The following is a 23,291-nucleotide window of genomic DNA, read 5'->3' as shown; positions in this document are numbered from 1 at the left end:
TGCTTTGCAAGGAAGCTCCTTGCAGGAGGGAATTTTACTCCTAACCTAAACCATCAGGATCATTGAAACTGAGATTATCCCCCCCAAATGACTTGAAGCCTTTTCCAATATCCCCCTTCTGGTTTTAGCTCTGCCAGGAGGCTCTTGAATTGCTCCTGATCATGGCTTTCTATTAGCAGTGTGATGTCCCAATATGGAAAGAGGTGCAACACTCACCCCGGGGAGCTGATAGCCTCAACAGGCAAGAAGTGAGAGTTGGGGAGCGCAAGGGTCTCCCTGTACGGGCGAGTTGCACAGGCAGAGGGTTAGGTGTTGATTTAAGCTGGTGTAAGGTTGGCAACGTAATTCCCTGCATGAACGGAGGTGGATGGCATGGCCAGTGCCATTTGGGTGCTCTGGGGTGTGCGAGGACTTTCGCAGGGCTGGAGATGGGATGCAGGAGGTGCCCAGCCCACCATTGCGCAGAGCATCTCCAATGGCGTGAGATGCCTGCATCCTGGTAATGAAGTAGGAATGGTTTTTCTACCTTAGAGTTGCTTTGGAAGCAATTTAAGCTGAGCGAAGCTGCCCTTCTTCCCAAACAGACGTCCACAAGTGGGAGTTGCATCAGCATGTGATCATTATCCTGGTATAAAGCAACCTCCTGTGTAAGTGAACCCTGTTGTTCTCCCCCTTTTTGAGGTGGAAAATTGTTGCGTAGCCAGACGGTAGGTTGCCTACGAACAGGGAGACTCAGGAGATCAGAGTTAATTCCTGAGGTGGGTTTGTTAAGCTGTGCGTAACTGGGTGGACGTGTTAGGTGAGCCCAGGCTGCCACCGCAGCCCGATTCCCTGGAGAGATCCCGTGGGGCTGAGGGTGCTGCTGGGGGAACAGGGCCCTCAGGGGCGTGTGTGCCCTGGGATCACTTGGAGCGATGGCAATGCCTCCCATGCAGTGGGAGGACATGGAGGTCCTCATCTTGGCAGCTGCCCCATGCAAGCGTGCCTTGCGTGCTGAACGTGTCCACGCAAGGAGTTGGAGCCATGCAGCCTTTGCACTGGGAACGCACATGCTAACAAAAATTTGCCCGTGAACAAACCCAAAGCAAACTGCGTTCAGTTGAATTAGGTTAAATTTACTTATTGGTCTAGATTCACCCCCATCCTGCCCCTTTGCTGTCTGCTCTCTGGTGGGGCCTCAAACCCTGGGTTGGCCCCAGTCCCAAGAATGAGACTCGTGTCTCTTGGGGTAATTTATTTCATCACCTTATTGTCTTATCTCAGGAGGGGATGAACTGTGCTCAGAGGAGCCAGAGATGCCCCTGCCTGTAGAGGGGAATTGGAGGATCATCTTGGAATGAACACCTAATGACTTCAGTTGAATCCTGCTCTGAACTAAAGCCACCCGAGCCATCCCTGCTGGTGGGAGCTGTATCTCCTTGCTCAGAAGACCGTGCTTCGGCTACGAGTTTGTTTTCAGAAGGAGTCTCTTTTTTCCATAGCAAAGTGCATCCATCCAGCTTCAGCAGGTAGAAACGTTTGGGAGGAGCTGCCTGTAGCAGTCAGCAAGAGTGGGTAGAGAGCAAAGAGAAGGACCTATCTCACGGAGGGAGGTGTGAGGYCAGGAGATGAATACTCCTTATCCTGCAGCTCGGGGAGGAAGCTGTTGCTGTGTTACAGGTCTGCAGTAACAGGTTCACTGTCTCACTTCAGGGGCAGAGGGAAAACAACACAGTATTTTTGGGAGAGGAGCAGCAGCAACTGTGTCCTCTCCGGAAGATGCCACCRTGTACTGCTTTACTCTTGATGATAGCATAAGGTTTTTTGTGTTCTGTCTTTAGGAGATCATGTCTACAGTGTAATTCACTGTTTCCTTATGCCTGCATTTGTGTTTCCATATACCTAAATCTTCTGAAGCAGGGGTTAAATTTTTTGAGCTTACAGCCTCAGATTTTCCTGCATGGAGCCTCCAGCTGTTGACCGTAACTCTGGGGTATGGAACATTACTCCTAAAAAGATCCCCTGGCTTCCATAAATCCACAACCCATAAACATCTCATGAATGGTCTTGAAACGGAAACAAAACATTTAGAGTGGCTGATAATATAATGCCCATTTAATACCTCATGAATTCCATGGGCCATTTAAATCTTTCATGGATAGTTAATGATTATTCATCAGCAAGAAGTCAAAATAACAAACTCTGAATGGAAGGTCTTAAAAATACATTACTTGGGGAGCAAACATCAAGCCAGTTAAAAGCAAGCTCAGGAGTGTGTACATTAACCCTTGAAGGGGTACGTGCAAAATAGCCGACTCAAGACTATCTCCGCATCTTGGTGTCCAGAGCTGCAGTGGGGTGGCTGGTCCAACTGGTGCCACGCTCCTCAAACCCACCAGCACCCACGCAAAGGGGAGGTGAGCCCAAAGCCTCAGCGCTTCCCAGTCATGGTGCCTTTCCCATGCTGGTATCTAGCCAAATTAATGGACTCTGAGGCCTTCAGATAGCCTCCAGCAATCGACCATGGGGGGATGATCATGTCATATCAATGGTAAATTAAAGCAGTGTGACCTAACACGGCTGAGCTCTCTTGATAGAGCTAAAGCAAAGTAACTGCTGTGGATACGGCGTGTTAGGGGTGTCCCTGCGGTTGGGTTTGTGCTGGGGGGAGCTGCTCTAGCGCGAGGCAGCTTTGCTCATGGGTATCCCCACCCCTCTGAGCTTGCTGTGCACGCTGGGGATACAGGCGCGTCATGCTGCAGAAGGGTTTGGGGTGGCCGAGGTGACCTGTGTGCTGGTGTGAGTGTACCGATTTTCTTGGCACCCCCTCCCCATGGGACCGGACCTCGGCTGTGGAGCTGTCTGGCACGCTGCAGTGGCTTTACGTATTTTCTCGTGTTAATCGCAAACCTTTCCGCGTAATCCACAAGTAGCTTGCGTATGTTTTCAAGGAGATCTCCTTGTCCTGTATCTCTGCAATTGCATTCAAGATGTGAATTTGGATAGGGTTAGGCATTCTGATGGAAAAGATGCTTATCCAAAGCCTTGCAACGATCACCTTCGCTGCCCTTAGGCTTGTCGACGTTCAGGTTCTTCCTTGGTGCCGTTTTTTTTCAAAATCAGGATAAGGATATCCTGGATGGATGAAGATATACATCTGAATGGGTGATAGAGCACGTATTCCTTCCTTTTTCCTTGTGTTCTTTCTAACTCTAAATTGGTCACTGCCCTGAGTTCATTTCTACAATGTGCAAATACTCTCCCACACTAAGGAAGTTGAGACGCCCTCTGTTATGGGTGTTTTCTCCATACCGCATACCAGAGAAATCACTTAGAACAGGGCTTTTCTTGTATTGTTTGGCCACAGCCTTCAGTGCCACTTAAGATTTCCAAAGTCCTCAATCTGTTGTAAACAAGGTCCATCCAAGCAGTGAAGAACTGGCTGATCAGAAGCGATGGGCTCTTCTAGCTGGCCAGCGGTGGGAGTGACCGCTGGTGATGGGTGCTGCTCGTTCCTAACATCTGCAAGGAATCCTTGCTCAAGGGCTGAATCACCAGCCGTGGGTTTGAGTATTTTCAATCAAAGAAAACTGTGCTGTGAGCAACCTTTCCTGAAGGCATTTCCTTGTTCAGCATCATCACGGCCATGCTTGGGTTGAGTGCTAGACAGGGGGTTTTGTCTACAAACCCAGCTCAGGCCAGCGGAACCATCATGGTTAAGGCAGCGTTGGCCATATATAGCGTGGTAGCAGGAGACCTGCCTGTAACTGGCACTTGAGTCCGTCCCATCTGACCGGATTGCATGCGACTGGTAGAAAGGACGGGATGAAACGCACCTCTCTGGGTTGCCCTGAGCGATAGGCGGAGAGGTGAAAGAATGAACGAATCCGACTAGCAGAAACATAGGACCAGAGGTGATCTCCACCGTCCCCTCCACCCTGAGCAGTCTGCGGTTAGTCTGTCCCTCAGAGTTATCTGAGCTGCTGTTAAATGTTGCTCAGTGATAGGTCATTTATTCTAACGCTCTGCAACCTTTATAATAATAATGTTTTCCCCAGTATCAATTCCAATCAACATTTCTATGTAGTAGATCAATTATTTCTTATTCTGTGTGGGTTAGATTCACAAGCTACCTCTAGTGTCTGCTGTCTCTTTGAACATGGCTGGTCTTGGAGATGCAGGTGGGCTCTTGGCATGGTGGATCAGTGATAGATTGATGTTTGCAGGGCAGGTGTATGCAGCCGGACGCTACTAAAATGTGCAAATAATCCGTATGCAGTATTTTAAGCGTTGTATTATTTGTCCCGTATGCTGTCTGCAAACGCGGAGACCTGCTCAGTACTTCTGCAACAGGGAGAGAATTAAAGGGCGGGGGGACTTGGGAGAACAAAATGAGCCACATCCATCTCTGTTTTCAAATAATCTTTCTGATCAATCTTTGTGCCTTTGGTGGTGAGTCAGGGCGGTGGTGTTTTGCACCGGTTCTGGATTGTCTCCAGCTTTCTCAAAGTACGGTTTGCACACAGCGCCTTGACAGTGATGTGTAGCCTCCGTAACAAACTGGCTCTCCGCTGCAATTATCCCACTGCTTGGGGACGCGGTTCTCCTTAGGTGTGTCATTAATGTTAATTACTGCTGTGGTATTGCATCAAGAGGAGCAGGAGCGCTAACATGCTTGGAAGCGAAACTTTTCGCCGTGTCCTTTAATGAGAAGTTGTGCATCCTCTCGCCACTTTAAAAGCCGGGAGCGTGATTATGAATTTAGATAAGAATTAACATCGTCGCAGTGGCAGGTAGCAGCGCGCTGTCGTTGCCCTCGTGCTGTTGGGTGAGGGACTGTGTCCCCGTGGGAGGACAGGGAACGGGAAGGCCCAGATCTGGCGGTCTCCTGAGATGCTCTGATGAGCGAAATGAAGCCTGAGGACTTCCCTCGGGTGCTGTAGTTTCTCTGCGACTTGCCTCCCAGCAAGCCCAGAAGTGCATATGGATGCCTGGGCCAAGGAGCACGTTGCTCTGCTTGTGTTAATCCAAGGTGGTGTTGGGACCGCCGCAGGCAGGAGTTTGCCTGGTTTGGTTGCCTGCCTTTTTCGGTTGGGTGTTGCAAGCATGGAAGTGGGATCTTATACAGAGGGAGAGCTGCATGGTCTTCATCCCGCTCCTTTGGTGGGGGAAAACCATCCTTCTGGAGCTGCCCTGGTAGGCTGGGGCTGTGTTTAGTGATGGGGAAAGCTGCTCCCCGCGGTGCAAATGCAAAAGGCCCCGGAGCTAAACTGCTGGGAAAGGGACTCCAGCAAGAGGAGACTCAACCTTAGCGTCGTTTCTGTAACGTTCGTTTGGCCGGAGCTGGTGGCTGTGCAGCACAAAGCGGTGTTTATCTGGCCCGGTCCTTTCATATCCCCCAAAGAAACATAACAAAGAAAACAGATGGACTTAATGAAAAACAGGACCGACTTCAGGATCCTGGCAATTAGCTCTCCGTGCTCCTTCCGTCCTGCGGCCAGCCCACCAGAGCCGCCCGCGCCTCCTCCCAGCGGCCGCTTCTGCCGCCCCTGGTGCGGGGCCGGCTCTGCACAGAGCCTGAGTTTCGGGGAGGAAAACTTTCAATTTGGTGCAAATTCCCTTCAAAGCCTTTCCCAGCTTTATAATTTGCAGCCGCGATAAAAAAGTTACGCTTGGTGCTACAAAAAGGGAATAATAGATCAGTAAGACTTGCACCTTAAAACGCAGCCGTCCTGGGGAAGCAGGGACAGACACTTGAATAAATATTTAACTGTCACGGCTTTGATATGAAGAACCTGCTTCCTCTCTGGCCTGGGGAAAAGGGTTTTTGTTGCTTCTTACGGTAATGAGGAGGATAAATGTAACAGCTGGTAGATACTCTCTCTTTTCTTTAATATCAGGCTAATATTGCATGGAGCTTGCTCAACTCGGGGCTTATAACAAGGAAATTCCTTCCGTGCAAACAGCTCCGGCAGGTTAAACTAATCTTCTGGATTTCCCTGTGTGTTTGCCTTGAACCCTCCGGGTGCTGCAGCGGGCGCTAGCCGCTAGCTCCTTACGGAGGCGGCAGGTCTTCCCGCAGGGAAAAATGCAAGAGCGAAGCTCTCGGCTTTTCCCCCCCTTTTTGTTATTGCACGTGAGTTCGGCTTGCTCGGGACAGCCCAAACGCCCGCTGTCCCGGCACGGCACTTCGGGGGCCGCTGCCGGCGGGCGAAGCGCTGCTGCAGCGCAGAGGAAGTGCTTTAGCTTCGCCTTGCTCTGATTTAATACAGAGTATTGGGCAATTAAGCCAGTCAAAAGGCCATAAATCTTCCAGGCTGAATCCTGATGGAGGCCGTGCGCTTAGGGCYGGGCGGCAGCGATCTTGAATCCATTGCGGAAAGCCAATGCGGGATTTTTCTTTCCCCCCATCCTTGCTTTTCCCTTTCTTTAAGAGAAATTCTTGCATCGACATTGCAGTGCGTTAGAGACGAGCAAAGCGGTGAAGGAAACGTAGTCTGAATTAGTCGGCTGCGGAGGCAAACCTCCCGTTTCTGCTAAATCACCTCTTTTAATTTTGATGTTATTAATAATAGCATTCACAAGTGACAACAAATGCCTGCCGAGCGAATAGATTTCATTACTCTCTTCCCATCTTTTATTTAACACGGAGGCTTGAGCCTGTAAATGCTACCGGGATTTTTGCTTGTGCAGCTGGAGAAAGACTCGGTTTCCCTTTTCGGAGGGTGGAAATGCAGTTTTGGGGATGCTGCGGGGAGGCTGGATGACAAACTAGTAATTTGCTGTGATTTTTTTTGATAGGAAGCTCTCGGTAACGCAGCGCGCTGTCTCCTCCGAGGTCTGAAAGCCTTGGAGCTAAGGGCGGCGCGGGAACGGAGGGAGCGCGGTCCCGATGCAAAGCCGCTTTCGGCAGACGGCACGCAAATGAGCCGGTGCCAGGTGCGCTCGTGCTTTTGTGCCGCCGACGCTCAGCTTTCCCTCGCCCGGGCGCCTTCGCGTTGCGGGATCTATAGGAACTGTCCCGTGCTCAAATGCCGGCTTGAGGATTGCATGGAAAACACCTGTCAAAGCGGAAAGCTCCCGCCGCCGCTAGCTGAAAGGAGTGACGTGCCTTTTCTCTCGGCTGTCTGCCAGTGTTTTTCACCGTCTATTGAACCCCCGTATATACGTGTATATATTTTTTGAGGGTGTTTGACTGGTTGCGCGTCGCAGGCGGGGACGAGCCCTTCAATAGGGATTGACACCCAAAGGAGCTGGCATTCAGCGCCTCGTCCGCGGCTGCTGGGCTTTTGAAAGCGGTCGGTCATCGTGCATTCAGCAGGTTCCCGCATACGATGACGTGCTTGATGGCTGCCGTGGACCGGCTCGCTGCCGGATCCGGCCAGTCCTGCCAGCTTTTCGGGGCACCCGCGCCAGCCCGTGGGAAAAACGAGCTGGCGGCTCCTGTTGCCTCCGCCGGCCCGACCCTGGGAGGTTGGATGGAGGCTTCATCTTGGCACCTGGAGGAGCTGTGTGTGCAAGGCAAGGATAAAAATCGGGCTTGGGCAGCCCGGAGGTTCGGGGCACGGCGGAAGGTAACTAAGGGAAAAGCCGCCTGTTGCCCTTGCAGTGTCCCCAGCTCCGCGGGGGCACCCACCGGGGCTGCCGACGGGCCAAGGCTGAAAACGGTCACTGAGCAAAAAGGGTTTTGGGTGCATTTGTCCTGCCCTGTCTCCCAGCCGGAAAGTCCCAGCCTTCAGGATTTGCAGGCTCGGGATTTGGTGCCGGAGCTGGCGGAGTTTCCCAGCTCTCCCGGGCGACCTGGGTCTGTCCTTGCTCGTGTGCAAGGCCAGCTGGGCCGTGGGAAGCAGCGGGAGCAGGATGGGGCCCGTGTGACTCTGCTTTATTGGACACGGCGACTTTAATTACGCCGCCGCTCTTCCTTGGAAAAATTCCTCTTTGTGCGCTGGTGGCAGCGTTGTCCTCTCCAGGTGGCCGAGCTGGGCTTCGTCTGGCCGAGGTGCCCCACTGGATCTGGGAGCTGCGGGAAGCTCCGTTGCCTTCGGCCCATCGGGTCCGTGGCTTCCTCCCACGGGGGGGGGGGGGTTGTGGTTTCCCGCGGCTCCGCGCTCCTGGCTGTCCCACTCCGTGGCTCCGCTGAGCATCCAGCCTGCTTGGGCAGGTAAATAAGGGAAACCAGGAAGGGCTTCGGAAGCAGAAAGCTTCCCTTTGGGGAGCAGGACAGACGGTTGCCGTCCGCCCCATCCGTTGCCCTGTGACGTTGGTGGGTCTGCGTGCGTGGGTTTTTTTTCTTTCTTTTTTTTCTTTTTCCAGAAAAACGAGGAAGGAGAAAAATAGATCTCTGCCCAAAATCACTCATCCTTCCTAATAACGAGAGCTGTCACCAGCCCTGCATGGCAAGGAAATGATGCTCTCGGTAAATATTTGCTCTGGAGCTGATTTATGGGTGGAAAAAAATAAGATTAGAGCGGCTAATCGCTGCGTGGCAGGAAGCTCTTTGGGCCGAGCGCCCGCCACGCGCTCGGAGGGCAGCGGGGCCGCGGCCGGGCGCGGAGACCCTCGGCCCCCGCGCGAGCTCCCGTGGGGACGTCGAGGCCAGCAGCAGCTTTTTCTTTTTTTCCTGCACGAGGAAACAATTAGCCTGTTAGAGGGCGGTTTAATTTTCGCCGGCTAACGAGGGCCGCTGAGCGCAGCGCGGTCATTTCCTCCCAGTCGGCGCGTCCAGATGCCCCGAGCATCGCCGGGGAGGGAGGGAGCTGGGTCGCTCGCAGAGAGGGGCTCAAATCGTGAGACCCCACGGATCCGGGCGCCCGCTGCCGTTGCAGGGGCGGCCCAATTCGCGCTCTTCCCTCTCCGCTCCTCCTGCGGTGTTTTTTTCCCCCCCAATTAAAATTACAGCACCGTAACAAGGAATCCAATGTGCTTGATTAAAAGGCAGGTGGAAAAAACGGGCTGGTGTTCGAGGGATGGGTGTCTGCACCTCCAACGCTCTATAGCGCTTTGATTTATCCCAGCGCTTCGGTTTGTCCTGGCCCGGTTTCACCAGCGCCAAGGAGGTTCTGCTCCCGGCCCTGTGTCAGTGGATTTTTGCATTTTTGCAATTTTTGTCGCTCCGGAGGTTTCCGCTGGGTCTGGCTGGAGCGTGAGCTGCGGGCAAGGCGCTTCAGTGCGGCGAGTTCCTCAGTTGAACGCGGTTCCCTGCTTGGGCCCTGCTTGAGGGCATGGAGGTGCCTGCGATGACGTTGACGTTCAGGAGGGGACCAAGCGTTTTGGGCTGTTGGCCATCCAGGCTCCCAGTCGCGGGCGGTGGGGAGCAGCGCTGGTCCGAGGCGAGGTGGGACCTCCGGCCGGGGCCACCCCTGCTGCAGATTAAAACGCATGGACAGCAGCCTTGCTCGAGCTTAGAGGCCATAATGAAGGTGCAAGGCTGTCTTGGATGCTGTGGTAAGCAGTCCGGATGTGCTCCGTAATCCCTCTGCGCCTCAGTTTCCCTCCTGGTAGGAGGCTGGTAGGACTGGTCTGCGTTTGAGGAGGGGACGTGGACTGGGTCAGTGTGATGCTCACCTCGGGAAGCGAGCGATACCCCGTGGTGGCGTTCTTGGAGCTGGCGTAAGGACGACCTCTTGGAAGAGCACCAATGAACGCGGCAGCGGAGCCAGCCCTCCTGTCCCAAAGAGGCCAACGTGCTCACCTGGGGTCTCGTGGGAAGAGGCCCAGAGGCGAAGATGCCAGCAGTGAACGTGCTGCCAGCCACGCCATAAGAGCATGGCATAAATCATAAACTAGATCCGCGCAGGCAGGTTTGTGTTGAACATCTCCTGGATTTGCTCCTTCCAAGCAATGAGGTTTGATGCCGCCCCACGCGGGGTTAGAGGACAGCAATTTTGGGGACGTGGCTATGGTAAGCAAGGGAGGGGTGGCTTTTTAGTCCTGTTTCCAGGAGTTTCAGCAGTCACTGTGTCTGTGTGCGCGTACGCCTGCCCGCGGACCTGCCCAGCCTCCGTCCCCTACATGGCCTTCAAACCATGTGGCTGGTTTCAGCCAGGCGTGACAGGAGGCAGAGCCCTCAAATGCAGTATGTTCTTGAAGGCCTAATGAAAATCAGTGATAGTGGACAAATGAGACTATATTGATATCACTGACAAGGAAAAGGTTAATAAAAACAGTTAATAAAAAGTCTGTGGATGTTTGAGGGCATGCAGCACCTTGGGTGCGTGGTTTTTGTGGGTGCTGTTGTTCCCCTGGGGGCTTTGCTTAGCTCCCAAATGTCTTAACACGTGAGAAAATACCCTCCAGGTTCCTTGCGCTTCACTTCTCTCTCCTTCTTCTCCTTCCTCTCCCTTCCAGAGTGAAGAAAAAGAACAAGCCCTTGAACCTCAAGATCCACAACAGCGTGGGAAGCTGCGAGAACATCCCCTCGCAGCGCTCGCCGCTGCTCTCGGAGCGCTCCCTGCGGTCCTTCTTCGTGGGATACCCGCCATTCCTGCCCTCCACGCCTCCTGTCCACACTGAAGCCACCTTCTCAGCAAGTAAGTCCAGTCGGCTCGGGGCGGGAGGACCTCTTTTTTCTTTGCTTTGTCCATGGGGCAGAGTATTTACTGTGCTCTGCTCAAGGCCAAGCATAGGATGTGACCGCGGGGAAACCCTGGGAGTCTGACTTTGGAGCGGCCCGTGTATAAATGGTCGTGAGGATGTTGGCTGACTATTGCACAGCTCCCAAAAGACGCTGTTGCCTCTTGTTTGGGCTGAAACGTGCTGGTTTAAACACAATGTGCAAAAGGGGTGACCTGGCACGCGGTGCCAAGCCTGGTGAGCGGCCAAGGCTCTGTCCCCGTGGTGCTGTCTGCCCCGGGACACCTTGGTGCTGCCTCTAGTCGCAGTGAGGAGCTCTGGAGGCCCCTCAGATCTTGGGTGAGCTGAGCCGTCCCTCCTCTCCCTGTGTCATAGGGGTGGCCAAAGGTGAGTGCATCCCTCCTGCAGGTGCCTTGTTTTGGTGTCTGAAGTTGCATGGATACAGCTGCGGACAGATGTGGTCTAGTATCCCGATAACGTGCATGTCCCTGCGAGCGTGGGAAGATGGCTAGTTTGCTTTGGAGACCCTCGACACCTGAGGGTGGTTTTTCCAGGGCTCCTTCCTAAATCCAGCGGCAAGTTTGGCCTTTGGGCAGAGGTGCTCTTCAGGCCTCCTCTGCCTGCGGAGGGTTTCCAGGCGGTGCCGAGGCTCCGGTGAAGCTGGCCCTGGTGCAAATGGGTTTGGAGCAAACAGCATGGAGGGGCTGGCCGGGAGAAGGCCGTTGCAGCCTGACCCGCATGCCTTTTCTGGTCTCGGGCATTAATCCTGTAGGAATTAAAGTTCTTACAAGCCAGGCATGACTATCGGACTAAAAATTCTCCCAGAAAACACATGGCAGCTGGTGGAAGCTGGGATTTACTTGTATGCCAGGAGCAGTGGCCCTGCAAAGCTGTCGCGGGGAGGGCGAGCTCAGCTAAGCAAACTCCCTTCGATTCCATATTCAGGTGTGCTTTTGGCCACCTTTCTCTCCCCAGACTCGCTTTTCTCATCCTTCTCCTTGTGGGTTTCCTCCTTCTTCTCGTTCATCTCTCATCAGACTGTTCTTTTGGCTCATTTTCTTCTTTCTTTTCCCTTCTGTCCGTCGGCTCGCCCAAAATGTGGTCCTTCACCCTTATTTTGAGTTTGCTGCCTGCAATGAGTCAGCGTGACGTTCCTGTTTGCAGCCGCTTGCTCCTCGTTGCCTTCTGCCCGGCCTCAGGCTCCTGTCACCGGTGCCGAGGCTGCGGAGCCAGCTGTGCCAGCTGCCCCGGCGCTGGGTCTGCAGGCGATGGAGCAGCTCCTTCGCCCGGCTTGCCCATGGTGGGAATGCCTCCTCGCAGCCCTGTCTCTCCCAGCCCTCCGCAAGGCGAAGACCTTGTGGTTTGTTTATTTGTTTATTTTTACCCTAATTAGCTGCTGTTTGGGATTGTAGAAGGGTCCTTGGGGCGTCTCTGGCATCCTTTTATTCCTGTTTCCGTGGCTTTGGGGACAATGGGACCTGGCAGGAGCTCCGCGGGCAGGCGACGTTATTTATAGAGAGACGTCCAACTACCTGACTCTTACTGGCACAGCCAGCAGATTTGCCTGGAGCTGAAGGTATTTTTACGTACTGCTCTTCCCCCTGCAGCCTCGAACGAGTCTAACTTGCTGCCCGCAGCGGGGGGGGAAGTAGCGGACCAGAAACCAAGAAATAAAGCCCGTTCTCGGCACACCGTCGATGTGTCGTGTTGCATTAGGTTTCCTCATGCATCAGCGTTGGATTACATCCCGTGGCATGATAACCTGATGCAATGTGGCATAACAGGAGCGCGCTACAATGAGAAGTGATGGACTATCGAGTGACTAACACTGCTGGAGAGGTGACTTTCTCCACTGCCCTCCCCTTGGTCCTCTAGCTTTGATGGCTGCTGCGAACGTTCGTGTTTGGAGCTAGACAGGAGCCATCGGGAGAGCGAATTAGTTGCACCAGTCGGTGGGTCTCTGCTGATGGGTTTTAGCAACAGGCAAACTGGTAGCTCGGTAGATAAAACCTTGGAGCAGGTCATGCTGGGCTCTCCTCTATGGCGAGGAGAAACGCTTCATGCCATGGCTGAGCCCCTGGGCTCGGTGCAGCCCTCCCTGCCTCCCTATAGGCTTGTGACCCTATAGGAACAACAGGCACGTCCTGCTGCCGGTCCACTGTCCTCTGACGCCTGGGGACGGTGGAGGTGTGGGCAAGGATGGCTCCCCAGCCTCGCCGGGGAGAGGTGATTATGCGCTGGGCTTAACGGAGCTTGAAGCCAGGGTTCATTACATTGCAGGGAGAAGATGAGTTATGCCAAGCGGTGCTGGAGCAAATTTATTTGTGGGGAGGAGTGAACATCTCTGCAGCGCGTGGCAGGCTCCGCGGGGTTTGCTAGGATGCGTTGCCATCATGGGAATTAGGTGGCTTCGACCCGCTGCCCGCGCCGTGCTGTCCCCCCTCTCCGGCACGCTGCCTCTCGCTTCCCTTTGGGCGCTTGCACCCCAAGCCCTTGCCCGGGGCACCCTGCTCGCATTTTCGGATGGGGAGATCAAGCACCTTGTGGATCAAGACGCGGGAATTGCACCGTGCCCAGCCCAGCACCTCGTGCCTCCAGGGCTGCTGGTGTTTCCCGTTGCCTTTTAACAGCAATGTTGTGCCTACGCCAGGCAACGTCGCAGTGGCCCTGCCTGCCGCGAGCTGTCCGCCTCTGTCCCGGGTCTCGAGGAGAGACGCGGACACATCTCGGCAACGATCCTTGCCGTATTGCTTTCCCAAGGAGCGTGCCTCCTTAAAGCCTTTWAAAATCCAATTGGAAAAAGTCCTCTTCCCTTTTGCTCATCGTGCCATAGGATCAGCCCATCAGCACTTGATACGGGCTGGATTGATGTGGAATTACTTGTCTAAGTTGCCGAAACAAAAAATGTTGTTCCTGTCGTATTAAGATGCTGGCAAACAGCCTCGCGAGCCCTTTCCGAGACCCCTATCTCTCAGGCTGAAGGATTCTGTCTCTCGATGATTTCTTTTCAACGCCCGGCTCATCTTGCGGCTTGTGGCAGGAGCGTGCTCCCATCTGAATTGTCTCTGGTCCTTATCAGATCTCGGTGATGTGATCTTGGATGTTCTGTTTTATTTTTAATGGCACATTTGCCCTGATCGGGATGCGTTTTCGCAGATGCACAGCTCCAGAGCGCCGGGGAGAGGGCTGGCATTCAGCTGCAGAAAGACTCGTTCTTTCTCCGGCAGCACAAATCCTGCCGCAGGGGTGAGCTCCCCTTCGGGCAGGGCCAGGAGCCCCAGGAATGTTGGTTTTCAATTGTACCGAGTTGAATTTGAATTATTTTATTTTATTTTTTTCTTATCAGCCCTTGAAAGGGAAGCAGAAAGGGGAAAAGTAATGACTCTGGGGTTGTAACTTAGCCATGAAATAGCCCAGACCTGGGGCTTTTCAGGGATTTGCTTTTGCTGAGCTGGGGTGAAAGACAGGGTGCTGGTGCAGTCTCTGCTAGGGCAATTTTATTTCTGTTGAGGAGCCAGAAGCTCCCTCTCCCTTCAGGACGTATTCTCCATCAAGCACTGGTAGAGCTGGACCTTTTTTCTTTTCCCCGTCGGCTGCGAGGTCTTTTCCGTTTCATTTGAACGGCTCTGGGCTTGCCTCGCAGGATTCGGTCCCAGAAATGAGCAGTGGCATCTGGTGATCCCGAGGAACTTTCCAACCACTGATACAGTTTATATTTGCAAGTAATGCCGCTTGTAAGGCGGCTTACGGATCCTAGCATCCCTGTGCGCTAGGGAGGAGACCCATCTCTTGAGGACGCAGGAGAGAAGACAGTTTGTCCTGGCTGGGTTCAAGGACCATCTCCTGGTGCGTCTGGTCGCTCCCTGTGACCAAGCAACAGCCAGAGCTGTACTGTTAACTTAGAGACAGCATTTAGGAGTCAACTGCCCATGACTTTGCTAGAAGCACCCAGAAGTCAGGTCGGATCATCTACTTTTTGTTGTAAAAGTCTGTCCAGTATATCCTATGCTTCTTCACATCTCTCTTATCTGGGTGACCTGGAGGTGGTTGGCATAGCTCCCATGCCTGTGCCCTTTGCCTGTCCTCTCCCCTGCTGCAAACCCAGCCAGAGCACTTTCACCTTGTGGATCAAGCTACTTGCTTGAGTTCTCCAGGATGGACCAACAACACAGTTTCCTTCCTAAACTGTTTAAAAAACAAAAATGGGGAGGGGGAAGGGGGGGCAAAAAAATGTTGCATGTCCCTTTGTTGTTCTTAGGACAGAAAAATGAACCATTTCTCCAGCTGACTGAACTGTTTCACACTTGGGTCTGTAGTGTGGAGACCTTCCTGGAGGCCCGCTCCCCAGGGGATGGATGTTGCCTGGTTCCTTGCGTCTCTGCACATGGCCCAGCGTTAGCCCTGGTGACTCTGGAGACAGTCTTCAGGGAGCTGGCTTCTCCGCAGGCTTGTACTTGCAAATGTCACTTGCAGATCCAATTAGCCTTAATGTTTCCAGGGTCTGCAGGAAACGCTGATGTGGTCATGAAAGCAGAACAGGGGATAGTGGGCCGTGGCAGGTCTGAGCCCTCACGTGGCAGGGACCTGGTTGGATCGTGGCCCCTCACTGGTGATGTTCTTGCTCCAGGAGCAGGGACAGAGCTGGAAGAGGTCTCAGCTCATGCCCTGGGAGAAGGTTCCCTCCCCACCCCAGCATGGTGGTCACTGTGACCCTCAGCACCCAGAGACATGTTGGCTATGGCTGGAGGAAAGGCATGTGGTGGGGACAGCTCTGCCAATGTCTGACACTGCAGAAGCAAAAGAGCAGTCAACGCAACATAACGCAACCCAACTGGTAGGTGGGCCACTTCTCTTGGATCATGTTCCTGGCTCTACCTACTGGCTTTGTGACCAAGGACTAGCGGCATCTGCAGTTCAGGGCTCTGATTCTCCCTCCAGTAAGCAGCCTGGCCTTGCCTTCCTGGGGTTTAGGGCTGTCAAGCAGTGGTGGCCAAGCAAGCTGCAAGTCCTGAAATGCCACCAGTGCTGCTTGCCAGTCCCCTGAGCTGCTGCAAAAGAGCCCTGCACAGGGCTGGTGACAGGGCAGGCCTGGCAGTCCATTGCAAGTTCGGAGGAGGGATTTGGGGAGCTAATAATGTCTGATGGATCTAGCCCTGAGGAGACTTGAGCTTTGCCTCTGGCTGGATACGAAGCAGCTCTCATGTCTCTAGTATCTGTTGCTCCTTTGTGTAGTCCAAGAGCTGATGCTGGCGTGAGGAGCACAGGGAGCGAGAAAAGCGTTTCGGGGATGTTCCCTGGGAAAGAACGAGAACAGGACAAACCTACGTGAGACTTCCCTCTAACACTGTCCCAGCCCGACCTGCTGCTGGCAGGAGACTTTCCGAGTCTGATGTAGTTTTTTGTATTTAGTGACCATCAGTGGCTTTCTTCTCCTTAACCTTGTCCTGTTCCCCCTTGCACCCATGGAAAGGCACTCAGGACACCCTGCGTGAGCACTCACGCGGCCACGTTTGCACCCGACGGCAAGTTCTGCTCGGACCTCCTCAGTTGGCGGCTTTGATTTTTGTGACTCCGGCTGAGCGGAGGAAAGGCAGCCGGTGGCAGCTGAGACCTGGCTGTTTCGGTGCAGGCTGCCCCGAAGCAGGTCGGAGCCCTGTCCCCAGGTGGGTTTGCAGCGTTTCAACATCTGTAACGACAGATCTGCCCTCGGGCTGCTCCCGACAGCGGTACTGCGGAAAAACACTGCCAAAGTTGCCTCCCGAGTCTGGAGGATTTCCTATTCCGGCGATGTTATGCCGAGCAGGAAGAATACGGCTCTGTCTGTCTAAGCCTGATTGACCCTGCAAGGCTCCGAACAGGGGAAAAAAAATCACAATGCGAGCATTTACGCTGGTGAAGTGACTGAATGTGACATTCCGGCTAAATAAATAGGATTGTCATGCCGCAAAGATGAACTGCCATTATTATCAAGCGACTTCCGTTTTCTTACCGGGGAGCGATTCGGAGAGAGAACAGCTCTGCCTCGTTCACCTCGGCTGCTTTTCGTGAGCCGACGGGCAAAGGCTGCGATTTCATTTTGGCCCGCTGCATCAGCAAGCGTCCTCCTGCCCAGTTGAGGGCAAGACAAACGCTAGTGCTCTAAGCATTGCTGTAGCTGCTTTTTTCTGCTGTTTGGAGATGTCCAGGCTGGCCAAAAGGCTGCTTTTGGCCCGAGACCTGGTGCTTCCCAAGCGCAGGCCACCCTCCCTGGCGGAGACACTAAGGTGTCTCGGGTGCCTCCCTGGGCATGAAGCTCTTCCAGCATCTCTCATGGCCATTGCTGAGGGGAGAAGGGTCCTGTCTTTGGTATGTGGGTTCCTCACCACTCATGGTGTGGGTCTGGATGATGGGTGCCAGCACTCCAGTGCAGTTTTTGTTCAGAGAGTCAAGTGTGGCATCTGGTTTACAGCATGTCGGTCTGGTGTCACTGCCTGGTGGCTGTAGACAGGTTTGTTGCAGTGGAAGAGAGGGAAACCTCCAGCCCTCCCACTAGGAAAGAAAAAGGTTATTTCAGTACTAACAAAAGCCCCATGAACAGTCCTGTCCCAGCTCACGGGTCGCACATCTGTTGCTAGCAGAGTGCTCACAGCTGGGATTTTATTCCCTGTGGAGCTGGGCCTGCCCTGTTTTGTGCTGGCATCAGGGTGGGGAACCTGAGCGGAGGTAGAAATGTTCTCCTAGGGGGGATGGAGCTGGCTCTCCTGTTGTCCTCCCCACGGGGCCCTCCCCGTGGGCTGTATTGTGGGGGCTGCATGTGGAGAAGCCTCCTTGGCCACATCTGGCCACTGAGGCCGGGTGATGGGGGATGAGGTGATGATGAGCTGGCTGTGGCATCCAAGTGTGCTAACTCATGATGGATAATGTCTGTACAAGCTGTGTTTCTGAGGATGAAGGTTGGTTGGGAAGAAGAGGCAGAAATGTAGGTGGTGGCCTTTCCTCCATTGTCCTGCAGAGCCTCCTGTTTGTGGTTGTTCCCCACTCACGAGAACGGCTGTTCTCCAGCCGTGGGCCCACCTTGGAGATGGTCCTTCCTCCCTTTGCCAGGGAGAGCTCTGTATGTGCAGCGAGGTCAAGGAGAAGGCAGTCTCTAGAAGGACTGTCCTCAGCGTTCAAGGTCAAGACCCATAGCACACGAGAGCTAGTGGTTGGCAGTCGGCCCCTGACGCACCTGGGCCATGAATGAAGAGCTGTTGTTGAGATGAGCTGGTTGACATGCGGGCTGCGCTACTCGGAGATGGTTTTAGGTTTTGCTGGCAACATGATCCGATCATGGTGGAGCGAGAATAGCTATCGCTAGCCCAGAGCAAGCTTTTTGCCAAGCTGGTCATTTGGCTGTAGAGCAGTCTTGAATGAAGATCCCTTGTGGGAGCAGCCTCGCGAGCAGCCCTCCAGCCCCGAGTTCGAGGTGCTGCCGGAGTACGGAGTGCCGTTGTTGCTCCTCGGCTTCGCGGTGAGTCACGCCGGGGATTCTTTCCAAGTTTACTCCCATCGGTTTTATCTGTCCCGTTCATAAGGCTAAAATAGGCTCGCATTGTTTGTTGGAGGAGGAGGGTTTGTTTATCTGGCTGTCACCGTGATGGATAACAAATTCCTACAAATTCCCTGGGCACCCAGCAAGATGCCAGCAGCGGGATGGGGGGGGATATCATGCCAAAACGCAACCACGATGGATACAACTTAGTGCACCTCGAAACGACTTTGGGGGCAACCGCTGTTGTTGGCGAAAGAGCCCCAGCTCGGCTTGGGGACGGTGGGCGAGTGGCATCGTCCTCGCGGTGCCTGGAGCAGCCCTGCGCTGTTGGCCGGGACCGATGCTCCGGGTGGGTTTGGGGAGGGTGCTGGGGGCTTGCTGAGCCCCCAGGACTTCGTCTTCCTCCTCATCCCACCCCTGCTGCCCCCAGGGAGGTTGGAAGATGGACATGATGAAGAGCTCTGGCTCCCTCTCTGCATGCCCAGGACGGGGACGCTCGGAGCAGAGCCCATCAAACCGGGTGGTCCGCCTCGGCGGGTCACTGCTGTCTCGCGCAGGGCACCCATGGGTGCCGTGCAGCAGAGCGGGACGGCCGTGCAGCGCCGGCGCCGCTGCCCCCGGTGCGCGCGGGTGCCACTCAGGCGCCCACGCCGGCTGTCACGGCTGCCTGTCACCGGTGGCACCGGGGCGTGCGGGGCCGCTGTCGGAGAGGCGCCGAGCGCGGCTGTCACCCTCCCTCCTCTCGGCACGCTCCATCCCCGTCGAGCGCGGGCTGTTGATTTAAGGATAAACTGTGCCGCGTGGAGCAAGAGCTGCAGCCACCATCGCCTCCGATTTTGGGTACGATTTAACCCTTTTGCTGAGCCGGTGGCTCAGTTCCTGGCACAGTCGCATCCGGAACGCGTTCCCTTGCCTTGCCCACTCACGGCTTTGGCTTTCCGGCCGCACACAGCGCAGGGCAGTTGTTGTGGGAAGGGACCTCCGGGGCTGCATCCAGTTTGGAAACGTGGTGGATCTGCTGGCTCTGTCTCCTGGCTGCGGGCAGCACAAATTGGCGCTTTTTGGCTCTCTGCTTGGGCCGTACCGGGCTGCGGGCTCTTACGGAGATGCTGCTCGGAGGCTTCGCAAAACTTGCGCGAGGAGAACTTGGGCTGCAAAAGCTCCGATTTCTTTTTTTCGGGGTTGGAAACGAGGTTCCAGGTGATAAATGCATAAGCAATGCGCGGCGCCGGGAGGTCAGCGAACATCAATCGCGGAGGGGCAGCTCAGGCTTATTAATGCGGCTCAGGCAGCTGCCGTCAAAAAGGAGGCTGGTGTCACGCTTCAAAGAGCCCCAGGGTCTCCTGATCCCGCCCGGCCGAGATTCCGGAGCGGCGGCGCTGCCCTGGAGCTGCTCCTTCTCCCCCCGCACTGACCCGTGCGAGGGCGGGGGGGTCCCATGCAGACGTCCCCGTGCAGCGAGTTTTCCCGGCCGGTCGCATGCTCCTTGGATCCGGGGCTGGAAAACGGGCCGCGGCTTGGGAAAACGGCCAGGGCCAACGCAGGGATGGGGATGCTCTGGGGGGTGTTTGCACTTAGTCGCCTCCTTGGCCGAACATCTCGTTTTCCTCCCCCGCGTTTGGGTTGGGAGGCTGAAAATCCCCGCTACGCTCTAACGAACGTTGCAGCGAGCACGTTTAGAAAGTAATTAAAAGCCTCAGCCATCTTCCCGCGTCTCCCCCCTTCCCCGCGCCGGCAGGATTTAATTGAGGCCAGCTGAAAGTTAGCTGGAATAAAGCGCGGCTGATGATACAGCGGAGGCTGTAATTTAATTCCGGGAGCAGCGCTGGTCTCGCCCGTGCGTTCGGCAAGGACTCGGCGGAGTGGAGGGGGGGGGTTGATTTGCGCGATGCGATTTCCCGACGAGCAAACGCCGTTCCGGAGCCAGAGGGGCAAAGGGGGCCGGGAAACCTGAGGAGTTTGTCCTAGCGAGGAGCGGTAGAGCAGGAGACGGAGCTGCCCTGATGCCTTCAGGACGTATTTGATGTCGGTCCGTCTGCTGGTGCTCCAAGACTTTGGAGCCGCCGCGGGCAGCGAGATGCAAATGTGACCTTCAGAAAGAAGGGGGGCAATTAGAGCGCGCTGCGGCCCGCGATATTAAAGGGGATATTAAAGCAAACAGGCGCTGCTCCCCGCCCGCGGGGCTAATACCGAGAGCAAATTTGGCGAGGCAGCCGGCGGCGGCGCGAGCAAACGGTGGAGCCCGCGCGGGGGCCGCCGGTGCCGGCGAGCTGCTCGAGCGGGTTCTTGGGGTTTTTTCTTTTTTTCCCCCCAAAATCAGCCTTTGAAATCATATGCCTGACTCATGGCCGAGGGCGCGGGAGGAGGACGAGGCTCTTTGGGCTTTCGGGGTTGAGCTGGAGCCGCCGCCGCGAGGAGGAGGAGGAGGAATCCTGCAGCCGCTGCGTTGCTGCTGCTCACACCGCTTCAAGCCGGCGCTAATGAACTTATCCTGTTTTCCTTATCGAGCTGGGCTCCCGTTAGCCTTTCTCCTCCCTTTTCCCTTAGAAGGGGAGCACCAAAGGCCGCTTTTTATTTTTTAACCTTCCCTTTGAGCAAGAGTTGAACCGGCCTCCGAGAGGCGGACGCGCGGCGGCTTGTTGGGCCGCGAGTGCGGCCGCCCGGCTTGACATCTTGTTAATAAATTAGGCGGTTGCCATTTCGGCTTCGCTCCCCCTTTCCCTTGGGGAAACCCTCGAGGGGCTCCGATAGATTTGTGCTGCCCGGAGACGGCACGCGTGGGCAATGCGTGTGCAATGCGTGGAGCCCCCCGGGGCAGCAGGGACCCCTTTCCCGCTTTTCCCACTTTCCCGCGGGAGCCTCTCCCCGCGCATCCTCCGCTCCCGCCGGCGAGGGCGAATTCCCGCGTTCCTCCGCGGTCACGCTCGCTCTGCGCCTCCCCTCCGCTCTCCCGCAGATACGCTGTCAGTGCCTCGCTGGTCCCCGCAGATCCCCCGCCGCGACCTCGGAAACTCCATAAAACACAGGTAGGGTGATCCGGCGACGGCTCAAGGGCTTCCCGGCATCCCATCCCGGCAGGACGGGTGCTCCCCGAAGCCGCAGCACCCGAGGCCCTTTGCCACGTGCAATTCCTGGAGTTAAATCCCGCGGCGGGGCCATAAGCGCCTTCGTTCCTTCCTCCCCGGGGCGGGAGGATGAGGGGGGGCACTCGGAGCTATTCCCTCTCTTCCCCGGCCTCGAAGCCCATTTAAATTCCATCTCCGCTTGGACACGCTTTAGATAAGGCTCGAGGCGCTATCGATAAGAAGCGGCGCCTTATCGGCGACCCTGCCGCCCTTCAGCGGATTTTCCCCCCCCGCTCATCGCCCTTCCCTATCCTCGGCGCGAAGGAAAAACGCTGGAAGCGGCGGGAGCTGGGAAAGAGCTGGTTTTCGGGGCGCCGTAACCAAGGGATGGGCCAGGAACGACTCCGGAGGTGCGGGTGGAGGGCTGGAGCCACGGAAGGCTCCCGCCCTTAGCGATTTTCCAACCCCTCCCGTTTCTCCCTGCAGGTTTTCCACCAAGTACTGGATGTCCCAGACCTGCACCGTCTGCGGCAAGGGAATGTTGTTCGGCTTAAAGTGCAAAAACTGCAAGTACGTCGGCGCCGCGCGCCCCCAAACTGCCCTCGGGATGCGATTTTATTTATTTTATTTATTTATTTTTATCTATTTATTTATTTATTTTGAAGTAATTTCTGGAAAAGCCCTTATTTTCTTGCAAATTGAACGCCGTCCTCTGCTCGCTCCCCCGCCCCCTGCACCCAGGCGCCGCGCGGGTGTTCGGAGCTGGGCGCCGCGGGACGGAGGGAGCACCCAGGCTTGTGGCCCCGGCGTTGCCCCTTTCTCCGTCGATCCTATTTTCCGGCGTCACCCGGATGAGCCCAAACGAATCCCATGTTTCCTAAGAGTTAGGGCGCAAAGTATTTACGTCGGCCGGCTTTGCCGCAGCCGGCCCCGGCGCTCCGCTCCCCTAAGGAGCAAGGGAGCAGGGCGGGGGGGAAAAGCAGGTATAAAACGAACAACCAGCCCCCCCCAAAAAAAGCCCCCAAGCCTCAAATACCAAATGAATCGTTGACCCTTCCTCCGGGAAGGGCTTTATAATAAAAGCTACCGCGCGAGGCTCCTCGAAGGCTGACCTCTCATTATCCGGCTCATTGACTTGTATCTGCCGCGGGGTTTTTTTTTTTCCCCACCCTTTGCACTTAGTTTTCCGAATCCTTTTTTCCTTTGCCTTTTTTTTCCCCTCCCGTCGCTCGCGGCTGGGGAGGGGAAACTCTTTTACATCCCTAATTAGGAGCAAACAGGAGCGTTTCGGGGCCGCGGGAGCCTGCCGCTGCCTGCACGCGTGACCCGCGGGTGAAGCCCTGCGCGGGCTCCTGCCCCGGCTCCGCCGACTAAGCGGAGGCTCTGCGGAATATTAAACGGAACGACCGTGGCTCTAAATGGCCTCATTATGTTGGTTAAGCGCCCTGGTAATAAAGCTATAAGGAGCTCCACAATGGCCGGGATTCATCGATTGCCAAAGGGAGCAAGGGGAGCCAGGAAGGGGGGGATCCGGTTGCTTCCCCTCCGCTGGAATTTAATTCAGCGTAACCCAGCGTTAGCCCCGGCCGCCGGTCAGGAGGAAATAGCGGCGAGGTCTTTTCCCCGCCGTGTGCCGAGCTCTGCTGCCTCCGTTGCAGCTCGGGCTGTCAGAAACGACGATTTTGGATGTCCATCAGGCTGGGACAGGGCAGCTGGGTTTGGCCACGCAAGGAGGAGGAGGCATCTCTTCGGCCTCGCTCTCCTCTCGCCTTCCCAAGGCGGCGAGGAGGTGGAAAGACCCAGTGGAAGCGGTGGCCTTTGGTGGGGAGATGCGTGTCCCACCGCCCTGCGGTGGGGAGATGGGCATCTCCGAGGTCTTTGGTTGGGGCCGGACCAACAGCTCCGCTGGGTCTTGCCTGGAGCCGTGGCCTCCTTAACGGAAAACATGGGTGTTTTCACATGAAAGCCCCCAAACCCGATGGGTCTAGGAGGGTTCGGTTGTGGGACCGTCCAGGTAGCGAGCAACCAGGGCTTTGCAAAATAAGAACAATAAATCAAGTCACCTCCCTGCTTGCAAAAGGGGCCTCCGGCTGCAGCAACGCTCCCGTGCTCGCCGCCGGCTCCCCCCGGCAGGGTCTTGCCGCCGCGCCAGGACGCCGTGGGTC

At 55.6% G+C, this 23,291-nt stretch overlaps 1 protein-coding gene across 1 annotated transcript in view; it reads left to right on the top strand.

Moving 5' to 3' along the window:
• Positions 1-23,291, top strand: part of KSR2 (kinase suppressor of ras 2) — a 78,856-nt gene that overhangs the window by 13,675 nt on the left and 41,890 nt on the right. The window contains exons 5-7 of the mRNA XM_026088357.1: positions 10,327-10,508; positions 21,018-21,087; positions 21,613-21,696. Coding sequence (XP_025944142.1) covers positions 10,327-10,508; positions 21,018-21,087; positions 21,613-21,696 — 336 coding nt within the window. The remainder of the gene's footprint in view (positions 1-10,326; positions 10,509-21,017; positions 21,088-21,612; positions 21,697-23,291) is intronic.

This window comes from Apteryx rowi, unplaced genomic scaffold (assembly GCF_003343035.1).
Source record: "Apteryx rowi isolate R43461 unplaced genomic scaffold, aptRow1 scaffold_768, whole genome shotgun sequence".
Taxonomy (NCBI): domain Eukaryota; kingdom Metazoa; phylum Chordata; class Aves; order Apterygiformes; family Apterygidae; genus Apteryx; species Apteryx rowi.
Note: the sequence above shows the minus strand (reverse complement) of the source record. Positions and strands in the feature narration are given on the sequence as shown.